Source organism: Chelonia mydas, chromosome 24 (genome assembly GCF_015237465.2).
Source record: "Chelonia mydas isolate rCheMyd1 chromosome 24, rCheMyd1.pri.v2, whole genome shotgun sequence".
NCBI lineage: Eukaryota > Metazoa > Chordata > Testudines > Cheloniidae > Chelonia > Chelonia mydas.
In genome coordinates, this window is record NC_051264.2 from 4,337,137 (window position 1) to 4,350,793 (window position 13,657).

Here is a 13,657-nt window from a genome sequence, read left to right on the forward strand (position 1 = left end):
ACAAAGATGCCCCAGCTTGACTCTCAGATGCCCCCTGGGCTGACCGGAAGCGTCGGATTCAAAGAGAGCCCCCCACGCCCCCCGCAGCAGAATCAAGTTGGCCCCACTGCGTGAGACGCGATTCCTAACCGCGATGGTTCGGCATGTACCGTTGTCTACATAAAAGAGGAACCACACAACAGTCTTAACGGTGGTGGTAGCTCGCCGTATTTCCCAAGCGCCCCTCACCCTTGGCCAACACGTTTTAGGGTTTAATCCCCCGGTCCAGAACACGGAGTCGCTGCTTGAACAAAACTCCCCCGTGGCCTCTCCTGGCTGACAGTTTAAATCCTCAACCCAGGATGTTGCATTCACTCAACATTCAGCTTGCCCTGTGGCACACAAGAACTGCCAGACTGGCTCAGACCCAGAATCCATCTATCCGGTAGCCTGTCTCTGACAGCGGCCGGTACCGGCTGCTTCACAGGAAGTTGCAAGAAACACTGCCGCAGGACTGCTGTCTTCCTTCCATGATCGCATGCGTTTCCTCTTGCTTCCATTCCCCCCGCGTGCTGGCAACAGGTGACCGTCTGTCGGAAGACCTATGCTAGAGCTTTTCTTGGCCCGACGCAGTCTGCTCACTTCCAACCCCCGTCGGCTGCGGGGACAATGACTCAAGGGGTGGTGACTGCAGGAAGAAGAGTGCCGCAAACAGATCTCTTTGCTGATCGGCTGTGGCCGCAAGAGGAAGTGCTTGGGGCCAGTTTCAGGGGAGCGCTGAGAGCGCAGGGTTTGTACCGTGAGCTGGGGAGGTTTCCTGAGAAGACTCTGCACTTTGCTCCTGCCGTCCAAGGAGGAAGACAAGTCTCTCAGCTCAGCCCTGTGATGTAGGCATGATCTCCACTTTACAGCGGGGGGAAACTGAGGCACAGCCTTGCTGAAGTCACAGCGGCAGAGCTGGGAACAGAAGCCACATTTTCTGCCTCCCAATTGCCTACTCTAACCACTCAGCCATACTCCCTTGCATTCTGCCACCAGGTAGTGGGCCTATCAAACACAGGTCTACTTCTTCACTCCTCTCCCAGCCCATGAACCTCAGTGTGCGGCCTTCAGGACCCATTCCTTAAGCACCTCTAACAGGTCAGCGAGAAGGTGGCAGCACAAATCAGCATTCAGCAATAATGAGTGCCAGATTGGCACTCGACCGCCCCACTGGGGTGGACGCATTAACCTGGCAGTGACGGGCAGTGGCTGAGCCCCTAGCTACAGTACCTGGCACGGGCGATAAGTAAGCTCAACGGTATTTGCATTGGTTGAGCTGACTGGAGAGACCCAAGGTGAACCAGCAGAACGCACCACGACCCAGACAGGTGAGAAAGGAAGGCAATTAAAACCAAGAAGCTTCAAGCTCAGTGGTTTGAGCGTTGGCCTGCTAAACCCAGGGTTGTGAGTTCAATCCTTGAGGGGGCCATTTAGGGATCTGGGGCAAAAATTGGGGATTGGTCCCGCTTTGAGCAGGGGGTTGGACTAGATGACCTCCTGAGGTCCCTTCCAACTCTGATATTCTATGATTCTAAGAGCCCGCTCCGTCCAATTAAAAGAAAAAGCAACCTTTGAAAGAAACAGCTGAGCGATGCTTTATTCTGGGATAGCGCATAGCTCAGGACTACCAGTAGATGGCACTACAAGCCCCAAACGCCTGCGGGCAGGATTGATTCTTCATTGCCCTACACCTGGTGCACTTATTTACACCGGTTCTGATCCAGCAGCATTTTGCACCAACTGTGCGCTGGTGTAAACATCAACAGGGCAGGGCAACTGGGAATCAAGCCCTGGGATTTCAGTGCTACCGACAGGATCGGCGGTAGAGGTCTGCGAAGCAGACCCAGGCTCCTCACACTAGATCTTGGCCCCGAGACCTCCTACCGGGCAGATCTGATTCCAGGTTCGGGATTATTTGTAGCTAAGTGCCACGGACTCCTCAGAAATCTTTCCACATTCGGTTACTCGCTAAGGGAACGCGAGGCAATGGAAAACCCAAGTGGACAGACGTGTCTTTGCGACGCTGCTGACATTGTCCTAGCAGAGGAAAAGTGGCTTTGTTTAATAAGTCCCTGTTATTCCCTCCCCGGGAAAAGAGCCCCTTTCGCTTAAATGTGCAACAGAAGATCTCGAGAGCGAGCGCGCGCGTCTTTGCAGCTGAGGCGGGGAAGCCGGACAGTCCACCCAAAGCAGAGGAGGAAGCAAAACTCCCGGGGCAGGTCGCGAAACTGCACGACGCTTTAGTGCAAAAGCGGCACGTTGACTAGAGCCGGTCAATTTCCCATGGGGCTGAGTGGAGAATCTGGAAGGGGTTTAAACCCAAGGACCTGATTCTCGAGGACACTAAGGTTCTTTGATGCCGCTCTGGCTGCACAGAAAGGGCCCGCCCGTGGGCCCGGGGTACAATTACTCCCACTTTAAGGCCTCCTTATTGTGGCCTAAAGGGGCTTCGGTGTGAATGAGATTCAGGCCCCGAGAGCGACAGCTGAGAATGATCCCTGTAGACATTGATCCTGATGCATTGTGCCCAGGGACCCTTTTACACCACTACGCTCCTCAGAGGCGGTAACTACTGTGAGCTGGATCCTAAGCTCTTGAGTACGTGCTGGCAGGATGTGGGATGAGAGGAACTCCCGTGCTGAGCCTCCTCCCACCGCAGGGGCTCAGTGGCACGCCCCGGGGAGCGACCGAGCTAGGCCGGAGCTACACTAGTTACGCCGAACTGGACCGCTGGCAGCGTTAACTATTTACATCCCTGAACTGCACGACCTTCCGAACCGCCCCCCCTCGCCCCGCCCCCCCCACACCCTGCTCCAGGGCGGGGGAGGCCGCCCAAGGGGCTACGACGTGTGGCACTGGACGTGCGGGCGTGAGGCCTCCTCGAAGTCGTCTTCGTGGTAGGCCTCGCCGGCGTGGGGCTGCCACCAGTGTCCCGGCTGGGAGAAGTAGTCGCTCAGTTCCACCTCCTTCATGTCCTCCGTCGCCATGACCTCTGCTTGGGGTGGGAAGAAAGCGCGGAGCTGGCGGAGATGTTCGGGGGAGAGCCAGCCTGGCTCTGGGAATCTCACCTGGGGGACGCAAAGCGAGACGTGGAAGGACATCCAGGACCGAGGGCCCATGCTGCAGGGAGGGTGGGAAACTCCCTGACAGCAAGAGCTGACATCAACATCACCCCAAAAGCCCCAGCTCCCCTCGCATCCTCCCTCCTGATGGAAATGACCCCCTGAATGAGTCAACGAACCCACAAAGTGTCCACCTAAAAGCTACGTCCACAACCAAAGTGCTGAAGTCGGGAGGCAGCAGGTGACTCATAAGCCTCTTATGTGAACTGGGCACTAGAGGGAGAGAGAGAGTCACAGGGGCTATAGCCCACTGTCCCCCCCGGTATCGTACCTAACCCAGAGACGTTGCAGCTCTGCCCAGCCCCGATTGCTTCTCTGATCTTCCCTCTAACTTGGCTACGCCCTGCTTCTCCCCAGATGCTCGGAACGGATGGCTCCTTCCAGGCATGGCTCTGGATCCCAGATCCACAGAGGGAGGGGCTAATCACTGACACAGAGCCCAGTGCAAGGCTGGTGGGTGCTTGGTAAGAGTCGTCAGAGCTGGGAACGGATCCCTGATCCCCAGGCCCTGCATCTCAGCCCCCAGACAGGAGGCAAAGCCCTCTCAAATCTGGATGGGGTTTGCTGGGCGTCTCTTTGGGGTGGCCGGTCATTTCATTGCTACGGAGCTCAGGGACGGACAGGGTCCTCAGCTGGTGTAAGCCGGCACGGGACCAACACTGGGGCTCAGGCCACTGACACCCCAGCTGGGGCTCAGCCCCATGGGCTCCCTTGGAAGGTGCCTGCCCCGCCCCTCACCTGGAAGTGTATGATGAGCCGGCCCTTCTGGGCGGGGCTTCTGTAGATGGGCATGCCCTCGTTGGGGACGCACTTCACGGATCCTGGCCGGATGACGTCACCTGAGCGGGCGGGGTGAAAGAGAGCCAGGCAGTTTCAGCCCCTGTGCAGGACGCTGGTTTGGAAACCCACATGCCTGGAGCCTCGCAGGCTTGGGACAGCTCCCTGCATGGCCCCTGGCTTGCTGGGCTCCAGCCAGTGTTGCCCTAAGGGCAGCGAGCCCAGAGGACTGCATCACAGTCACACCTTGGCATGCTGTGACCGAGAGGCGCCAGGGAGATGACCAGAATGAGACATTCAAGGGGCTGGGGAGTTTGGGGAGGTCCCTAGATGAGTCTCTCACAATGGTCTGCGTGGTGGGGGGCTCCCTGCTGCAGGGCTTTGCTTGACTGACCTTCAAAAGAGGCATCTTTTGGATCCAACACGTGTTGGGGTAGTAGCCATCCCTGGGCTAGCGAGGGGCTGTCTACAGGGTATATTATTGATTCCCTGTGGTTGCCTTTAATCTGAGCCACGTGACCAGATGTCATGGTGATGGGCACACAAACAAATAAAGGTCGGGTCTGTCCAGAGCGGGTGGATATCACCCTCATGCTACAGGTAGGGAAACTGAGACACCGTGAGGGGAAGTGGCTTACCCAAGGTCACACAGCAGGTCAGTGGCAGAGGTGGGAATAGAACCCAGGAGTCCTGGTGTCCAGTCCCCCCTGCTCTAACCCACTAGACCCCACACCTCTCCCAGACTTGGGAACAGAACCCAGGAGTCCTGGTGTCCAGTCCCCACTGCTCTAACCACTCCCCTCCCAGGAATAGAACCCAGGAGTCCTGACAGCTCCAGGTTGCCGACTCACCGTGCTGTGAGGAGACGAGCAGGGCCCTGTTGTCCAGAGTGTGGACAACTTGCCTGAAGCCGCAGAGAGCGTCCACCAGGCTGATTTCCTTTCGAAGGACCAGGTTGTTGCCGATGCGCTGGAAGACAGGGTGCTCCTTCTGATCCAGGACGATGACCACGTCCCCAGGCTCTAGGCCGGGCACCTGGTCCCCTTCCTCGTGGAATGTGATCCTCTGCCCGTCCTGCATGCCTGCAAAATCGACACTGATAAGCCGGCGCCCCTGATCACCCCACAGGCTAGTTGTCAAAGTGCCTGTCCTGGATCCCCAGGGCCAGACTCAACCCTCCCTCAATCCAGACAGCACCCTGGCCTCACCTCTGTCCAGGTGGACATTCAGGATCTTCTTCTCCCGCACCACCCGTCTGCCGTTGCAGGTCAGGCAGCGATCGAGGGGCCGGACCCACTCGCCCTGGCCCTGGCACTGCGAGCACATGGTCTGAATCTGCTGGATCATGCTGGGCCCCAACTGGTGGACGTGAAACTCCATGCCAGTGCCGTGGCACTTGGGGCACCTGCTGTCGACGCCTTCCCGGACCCCGCAGCCTGCGGACAAGGGAGGAGAGACAAGACAGAGGGCGTCAGTGCAGGCCTGGGGGCTCCCTGGGCGGCGGAGACACAATGCAGAGCTACACAGCAGCAGCTTCGGGGTGAAGCTCCTGCATCGTCTCCAGCTTACATCCTCTCGTGGGCAGGGTGAATGGACACGTGGAACAGACGGATGGGAGGCACCAGCCAGGGATCTCAGAGCTCTTGGCGGAGGAGAGAAGGGGTGGAGCAAAATCCTCATCCCCATTGCCCGGCAGTGCCCATCTGGTGCAGTGATTTTGGCAGAGCTGGGATAGAACCCAGAAGCCCTGACTCCCAGTCCTCTGCTCTAACCATTAGCCCCCACTCCCCACCCGGACCCAGGAACAGAACCTAGGAATCCTGATTCTCAGCTCCCTGATCTAATCACAAGCTCCCACTTCTCTGACCCAGGAAGAGAACCCTGGAGTCCTGACCGCCAGGCCTTTCCTGCTCTAATCGCTAGGTCACACTCCCCTCCTGGAGCCAGGAACAGAACCTGAGTCTTGACTCCCAGTCCTTTGCTCTGGCCCCTGGACCAAGCTTTCTCTCCATACACCCACAGCGGAGTCTCCATAATCTGAGGGTGAAACTCAGCCGGAAGCAGCCTAGACAGGGTTGCACTTGAGTGAGTGTGGCATCATGCCCCTTAGCCCTGCCCCCCATTACAGCCCCACCCCCAAATTCAGGTCACTCCTGGCGCTGTGCCAGAGGGAGCTTTGACATGAACATGGGAATGAGGAAGTCCCAAGAGGCTCCGCCCTTCCTTCTTCTCACTGGCTGGAGATTGGAGGGGCGGAGTTATGCTTCCCACCTCACTTTTTGCATTTAAATAAGATGCAGGGCCCTAGACTAGGGTTACCATACGTCCGTATTTTCCCGGACACGTCCAGCTTTTTGATTCTTAAATTGCCGTCCGGGACGAATTTTTAAATATCTAAAAACGTCCAGGATTTTACCGTTATTATTTTTCCCCAAAGAAGAGTTGATTATTCAAGAAAGAGAGTGAACGTTGACCATTCGAGAAAGAAAGTGAATGCTGATCTCTCGAGAGAGTGCCCGCTTTTTCTCCCTAGCTCCCAGGGCTTGCGCCGCGGAACAGCTGTTTTGTGCGGCTGGGAGGGACGGGGGAGGAGGGGGACCGTGGCACGCTCAGGGGAGGAGGCGGGGCTGGGGCGGGGATTTGGGGAAGGGGTCCAATGGGGCAGGGAGGGGGTGGAGTTGGGGCAGGGACTTTGGAGAAGGGGTTGGAATGGGGGCGGGGAAGGGATGGCCGGGGATGCATGAGCAAATCCCCCCCCCCCCCCCCCCCCCCCCCCCCCCCCCCCCCCCCCCCCCCCCCCCCCCCCCCCCGTGGAGTGTCCTCTTTTTTGAATGTTCAAATATGGTAACCCTACCCTAGACCCGGTTCACTCACCATTGCACTTGCTGCAGATGATGTTCTTCTGCAGGGACAGCTTTCGGGTAGTGCCGTTGTACAGATCCTCCAGGGTCACCGAGAGCGGATGCACGACTGTCTTTCCTGACCACAGGACAGAGAGAGATCAGACTCCAATCAAGGACCCCCCCATGTCCCACAGGGACAGCAGTCTCCCCGCACCTAAAGCCATCTCCACAATGCCTTAGAAAAGCTTTACAAGCTAAATATATATAAGGAATGCTTTGCCCAACCCAGAAAGGCAGCCACCTCTGAGGTGGAGAGTAGCAGCTGTTCAACGAAGAGCAATGCTGCGCAGGGATCACTCACCCAGCAGTGAAATGCAGCCACCTCTGGGGATGGAACATGGCAGCCATTGAACAGCTATATAATGTCACGCAAGAGGACAGTATCAAAACCATCCTGTCACAGTTACAGGACCCTCTCCAGTCTCTCTGAGTTCACGCCTACAGGTGACAGACCTCTTCCACTCTTGGACCGTGTACCTGGGCTACAGCCCCGTGACCAACCCTGATAGCAGGCCTGGCTGGGTTTGGCCCCTGCAGTCCTTCCCTTCGGGAGCCAGTCAATACAGAGACCAGACAACTTTCTTAAAACAAAGAATTGTTCAATCTTAACAGCAAAGCAGGAGAGAGAGAGAGAGAGAGAGAGAGGATTTTAACCCAATGAAGAGTCAATCTGCAGATCCATTTTCCTCCAAGGCTTATCAGCCCCTGGAAACTGAGGCTGGCTCAGTTGCTTTGCAGGGCCCGTGTCTCTATCTTGGCCTGTTCTCCAAACAACTCACTGGCAACGGCCCCTCCTCCACTCCCTGCTCTCTAGACCTGTCAGTTCCCAGCCTTCGCGACATAGCTGGGTAACTTCAGCATCTTCACGACTACTAGCGCGGGTTTTGTTTCTTGGCTTCCTGCTTGCCGGCTGGGGTTTGATCTGGAACCCCTGTTCCCTACCACGGTTCCCAACAACGCTGCAATTAAGCAGACCCACCTATGCACCCAGTAAACATACCGGTGTCGTCATACAGTAATCATTTCTCCTGGTCAGGTCACACGGTATTTATACATTAATACAGAGCGGCCCCTTCTCCTTCACACCCTGTAGTTAAGTGAAAGCCCCAGGGGAATTTAGAGAGTCAGGATGTAATTATCTGAGTGGGAATTTGGACAGCAGCCCGGGGCTAACCTCCCTGCAGCTCCTGGCTATAGGGCTGTAATGAATAGGAGGCGCTAGGGCCTCATTTGTAAAGGGGTCACCCCTGGCAACACAGCGCCCCCTAGAGCTACGCAGAGGGACTGGTTCCGTGAGAATTCCTGGGGACGAGAGCCCTCCACTGACTTGCCAACGCCTCTCTAGGCAGCATCCCGGTTTAATGCAGGACCAGATCACAACCCAAAGTGGCTGTGGGGAGGCCTCACTGCCTAAGACCCCCCAGCTCAGCAGAATGAATCCGGGCTCACTTATCCTTTCTTAGCTTGCCTTCAGCAGGGACAATACACAACATCAGTGCAGCCTCTTGCTGCAGGACCTGAGCCTCCGGGGGCCTCCCAGAGCCAGACCCCCACCATCTCCCTTGAACACGTGTCCCTCCCAGCTCAGGAAGACCTGAGGGCTTAACCCTGATCTCTAGCATGGGTGAGCCCAGCCCATGCAATCAGCACCAAGCCATGTGTCCCAGCAATCCATCCCAGGTACCTCTCCTCTCCGGCCGGCCAGGCATCCGCACCCCTCCTCCGAAGAACATGTTGAATATGTCCATCGGGGACCCGAATCCTCCTCGGCCTCCCGCGCAGCCTTCTTTCATGGCCCGCTCCCCGCCCCGGTCATACAGTGCCCTCTTTTGGGTGTCGGACAACACCTCGTAGGCTTGCGAGATCTGCTTGAACTGGGGAAGGGGAGAGGGTTAGAGACGCCGCGTGTTCCAGCGGGCGGGCGGCGCAAAGGGGTCGCTGCCCTCTCTACCTACCCGCTCTCCTTCGCTGGGGTTCTTGTCGGGATGGTATTTCAGCGCCAGCCGCCGGTACGCTCGCTTGATCTCGTCCAAGGTGGCGCCTGGCTTGACGCCCAAGAGGTCGTAGTAGCCCGTTTCTTTCACCATCTTTCCCCTCTGATGCGCTGGTGGAGGAGGAGAAGGTGGGTTCAGAGCGGGCCCCCTGCCAATCCAATGCCACAGTGCCAGCTCTGCACATAGGCACTGGCTCCCCCAAACTGCCGCACCCAGTCCCGCCCTGAGATGGCAGACTACATACCAGCTCAAGAAACCTGTAGGCTCCAACACTGCAGTACCTGAGCGCCTCAAAATCTTTAACCCATGAGGCAGGGCTGTGCTATTATCCGCATCGTACTGATGGGGAAAGTGAGGTACAGAGAGGCTAAGGGACTCACTCAAGGAAGTCTGTGGCAAAGCTGGGAACTGAACCCAGGACTCCCAAGTCCTAGGTTACTGCCCTAGGCAGAGGACAGACCCGTAAATGGGACTCTAGGGCTAGTGGCAGGATCAAGAGCCCTGGAGGCTGAAGTCCTCTGTTTATCCAGACAGCAGGACATGCTCCCCCTGCCCTCCAGTGGATCTGCTGTCACCGCTGGGCCAAACCCAAGTGGCCCTGCGACCCCACATGGAACGACCCCAGAGTGGGAAGCTGGGTCCAGCCCTACAGAACAGGAGCCGAGCCACCATTGCGGGTTCACTCTGGCCTCCACCCATGGCCTCCCCGCAGCAGTCATTTACTTGGGAAGAGGGGGGAGCCTCAGTTTCAGATTTTGCCCCCAAAAACCTTTCCGCAGCCCTGCTTCTGGCCTTGAAATCTACCAATTAATACCAGTGGCAATGGTGGTTTTGGCAACATGGATACCTGCCCGCTGGGAACTATGGTAAGTCCCTCTCCGAATTTACTGCCTGCACGAGCCACCAGGCAGGAATGCCTTTTCAATTACTAGGGACCAGGGCTAATTAAGGTTGGGTTATCTAAAGGCAAAAGGCTCCATACCCTGTTACCAGCCCAGCTAGTCCCTGTCCTTGGCAATATGCTGGAAACAGATAGCATCTGCTGCCCTATGGACTATTGCAGCCTGTGTCTTTAAGCACTGGGGTGTGGCGTTTTAAGTGTGACCAAGGCTCAGAATGGGGACATCCCTCCCTTTTGTGTTCCCCTATTTAATCCCTCCCATGCAAACCAGGGCTGCTAAGCCTGTTTAGCGCCTACGTCCAGACTGCCAGTGGAATAGAAAAGGCTCTTGGCTCAGGTAATTAAAAAAGCGGACCACCATGACTGTTAGCAGCAGATTGGCCCAAGTCAGCTGCGCTCGCAGCACCACAAAGGAGCCATGCAGCTGACCCTGGGCACTGGAAAATCCACTGTGATTATGTTACCAAGGGGGGATGAATAACACAGCACTGGCAAACTTTGTTGCCTGATTCTGTAAGGAGCTGAATGCCTCCCGATGGGGGACAAGCATCCTCAGCTGCTCCGGAAGTCCACAGGCGCTGAGGGTGCTCAATAGCTCCCAGGAGATGCTCAGCTGCTGGCAGGCTCAGACCCTAGATTGGGTGCACTGCTTCTGGACCCGCTCCCAGAGTTCAGGTCAGACAGAACCCAGCTTTGACCGAGTTTGTGGGATTCCTAGATCTGTGCCCTTGTTACAGATCCCCGGCCCAGGATGCCTGAGAAGGCAGAGGGCACGGTGTAAATTACACGCCCACTAGCTTGGACAGGGTAAGTCTGAAGCCAGCGTGATCTGTTCCCTTGACCCGCACCCCCATCCAATCCACACAACGCATTCCCAAGCTCACGCCCTTATCCCAAAGGCTGCAGCAGGAACCTTGGTTTGGACCAATTTAAACCGGCTTGGCACCAGCGCCGTCTTCCAAGTCCACGTGAAGCCCCCTCCCTAGTAGGGTTAGACCCTTGCCAACTTCAGCCATTTTGAAACACAGTTTAAAGGGCAAAGAGACTGCAGCGCAGGCTACAAGCTTCCTTCCACAACAACTGGGGCCAGATGTTGGAAGATTCACCATGGACAGGTTAAACTGGCTTGCCCAGGACTAGGTATGAATGATGGTGAGGCTGCAGGATCAACGCCCTGGTGACAGGCCCGGCAATCCTCAGTTGTCGGCAGTTTCAGCAGGGTGCTGTCCCTGGACCCTGCTGGGGTGTAACTGCCTCGGGCTAGCAGAGGACTAATAAGATCAAAGCTCCACCATCCTCCACTTGCTGGTAAGAGTTTACTCTCTTCTCCTCATTCCAGAGCCTCTTGTCCACTGCAAGTGGGGAGGGTCTTCACTACTGTACCCCTCCACCCCAGCCTCTGTTTTTAGGGTTCCCTTCCTCCACGAATAGCTACGGCACCTCTGCTGCTCATCAGGGCTCTTCTGGGCAGAGGCAGATCCAGATCACCCACACAGGGCTCTGAACAGCAGTTGTGAAACTGACCAGAATCTTGTTAATTACAGGGTCAGCAGAGCTCCCAGCCACAACTGGGAGAGGTCTGTCTGCAGATTCAGGCTTTGTTCACACTTGGGTGGTTTCTCTTTGTAACTTTAAGGGCTGGAAAAGTCTGTTCAAATGAAAGTAGAGGGTGTTGTGCAGATGCTGCTGGGGACAGCACCTTGAGCTCAGGGGGGTGGGGCTTTTTCAAGATAACACTGGGAGTATCTTAGGACAGCTCAGCCAACAGGGGCTCGGAGACGAAGGTGCTGAGGGCCACATAAGAACCTAAATAGAATAGAACACCCCTCTTGCTCCACAACAGAGTCCCTGAATACCTGCAGCACAGAGCTAGCCCTGCAGAAAGTACAGTGGGCCCAGCAGCACACAAGAGTTCAATCAGGCCAGGCCAGAATTTGGGGCTGGGGCTGGGCCTCCCCCCCCCCCCCATACCATTGTAGAGGAGTCTATGGGCTTGACTTCACTGCGGCATTAGCTCGAGCATCACCCCCAACCTGATGCCCATCCACACACAAAGATCTTTTGCTCGAGTTAAGTGGTGTTTTAAACCCATGCTAGCTGGCCCAGCGGAGTGGGTAGTTGAAGCTGGAGTGGTGCTGATGAAGTGGGGACTCTGTTCTGTTCGAGTTATTTCACAGTGCGGCTGCTCTCACTTGACCTAGGCTCACTCACGGTGGTGCAAACCCCGATATGGACCCCCTTATATCGGTTTAAAACTGGCTACGTCAGTTTAACTCACGCACGTAAATCTACCAACAGAAGCAAAACCAATAAGAGAGAGTTCGCAGGCAGTCACACCGGTTTAACTAAGTCTGTTTAAAAATGCAACTTTAATTAAACGGGGGCAACTGTGTGCCTAGTCCAGGCCTTATTCTAGTTTCAAATGGGAAGCGACACCACAGCACAAAAGCGTTTCTCAATTGGCAGTGTCAGCAGAGAGAGCAAGGGCAAGGCAGGGCAGGGGTCACGGGTGAGATGCTAGCAGGCCGGCATTGGACAGTGCGTCCTGGTGCCAGCAACACTGCATCGTTTCTGGGGATGAACGAAAGATCCCAGTTTCCAGGGCTGTCAACTCAGAGGGAAGTTCACTAACTCCAGCGAACTCTGCAGTGGGTACTTCAGAGGCTCTGAGAAACGGGGCCCGAGCCCCAGTGGATTTAGGGTCGGGGGGAGGGGAGGCTCTGGTGAAGAATGAATCTTCTAGCCAAACGGAGCAGGGGCAGCGCCAACCAGCCCCATCCCTGACGCTGGAAGGCGAACGGGGCGCTCGGTCCCCGTGGCCCATTCGGACATTGGCCTCTCTGCTCAGGGTGCCAACAGGGAAGGTGATGGTGTCTCACCGCGCAGCACCTGGGGCAGGGTGGGGCTGCCCTACTTCTCCCAGCCGCCCTTAGCATGGGGTGCTGATCTCTGGGGTGACACAGTACACAGCCCTGACCCTACCTCGGGGTGGGGGGGCGGCTGGACCCCGGGATGGGGGAGGGACTCAGGCATCTAGGGACTGGCCAATCAATCTCTGGGGTGGGGGAGGAACCTAGGGGACTGTCTGGGATTTTCCCCAACAGGGTAACAGTCCCTGGGGTGGGGAAAGGACCCAGGCGTCCGGGAAGGCTGTAAATCCATGGGGTGGGGGAATGTCGGGGGGGGGGGGGGCGGAATCCCACGGGGGAAGGACCCAGGCGTCCGGGGAGGGCTACTCGGGGATCGCAGACCTGGGAGGGGAGGGACCCAGGCGTCCGGGGGGCGGGGAAGGGACCTAGGCATCAGGAGGCGGGGGGGGGGGGGGGGGGGACGACGATGTGCAGGGGGGGAAAGGGACCCAGGCGTCCGGGGAGGGCTACTCGGGGATCGCAGACCCGGCAGGGGAGGGACCCAGGCATCCGAGGCGGGGGAGGGACTCAGGAGTCCGAGGAGGGCTACCCGGGGGCCGCAGTCCATGACGGGGTGGGGGGAAAGGACCCAGGCATCCGGGAACCCCCCCCCGTAACTCACCCACCTTCAGTCTTCAGCTTCTTCCACCCTTCTCTGTCCGAACTCTCTGGAAGCCCGGACACGCCCCCTCCCCACCCATTGGCTGCAGCCCAGCCCCGAGACACGCCCCTCACGGCGCCCGCACCGTCCATTGGCTCGAGTTCTACCCGAGCTCCGCCCCCAGGAAGGGGACGGCCCCGCCCCCTCTCCTCCCAGCCACCCATTGGCTAGCGTTCCGGCTGGGCTCCCACCTCCCTCCCCCTCCCCGCAGGGAGCGTGTGACCCCGCCTCCTCCCTTCCCTGATTGGCTGCCGGGCTGGCCTCTCGCGCTGCCGCATGCGCCCCAGCCACTGGATGCAGCCACGCCCCTCCAGCGGCATGAGCTGCTCTGATTGGTGAGACTGCTGGCAAGTCTCCGCCAATCGCATG

The 13,657-nt window shown here is 57.5% G+C and overlaps 1 protein-coding gene across 2 annotated transcripts; it reads right to left on the reverse strand.

Moving 5' to 3' along the window:
• Positions 1-1,591: 1,591 nt before the first annotated feature.
• Positions 1,592-13,364, reverse strand: LOC102930947 (dnaJ homolog subfamily A member 1). 2 transcript variants are annotated; one of them, XM_043535339.1, is made up of 8 exons: positions 13,250-13,364; positions 8,779-8,927; positions 8,508-8,697; positions 6,795-6,899; positions 5,129-5,356; positions 4,772-5,002; positions 3,882-3,982; positions 1,592-3,089 (listed from the first exon to the last, which is right to left on the reverse strand). In XM_043535339.1, the coding sequence occupies exons 2-8, from the start codon at positions 8,908-8,910 to the stop codon at positions 2,862-2,864; spliced, it is 1,215 nt and encodes a 404-aa protein (XP_043391274.1). In that variant the 5' UTR covers positions 8,911-8,927; positions 13,250-13,364; the 3' UTR covers positions 1,592-2,861. The 2 variants fall into 2 exon arrangements, with proteins under 2 accessions (XP_043391274.1, XP_037738884.1); XM_037882956.2 differs by having other exon boundaries at positions 13,254-13,344.
• Positions 13,365-13,657: the final 293 nt, after the last annotated feature.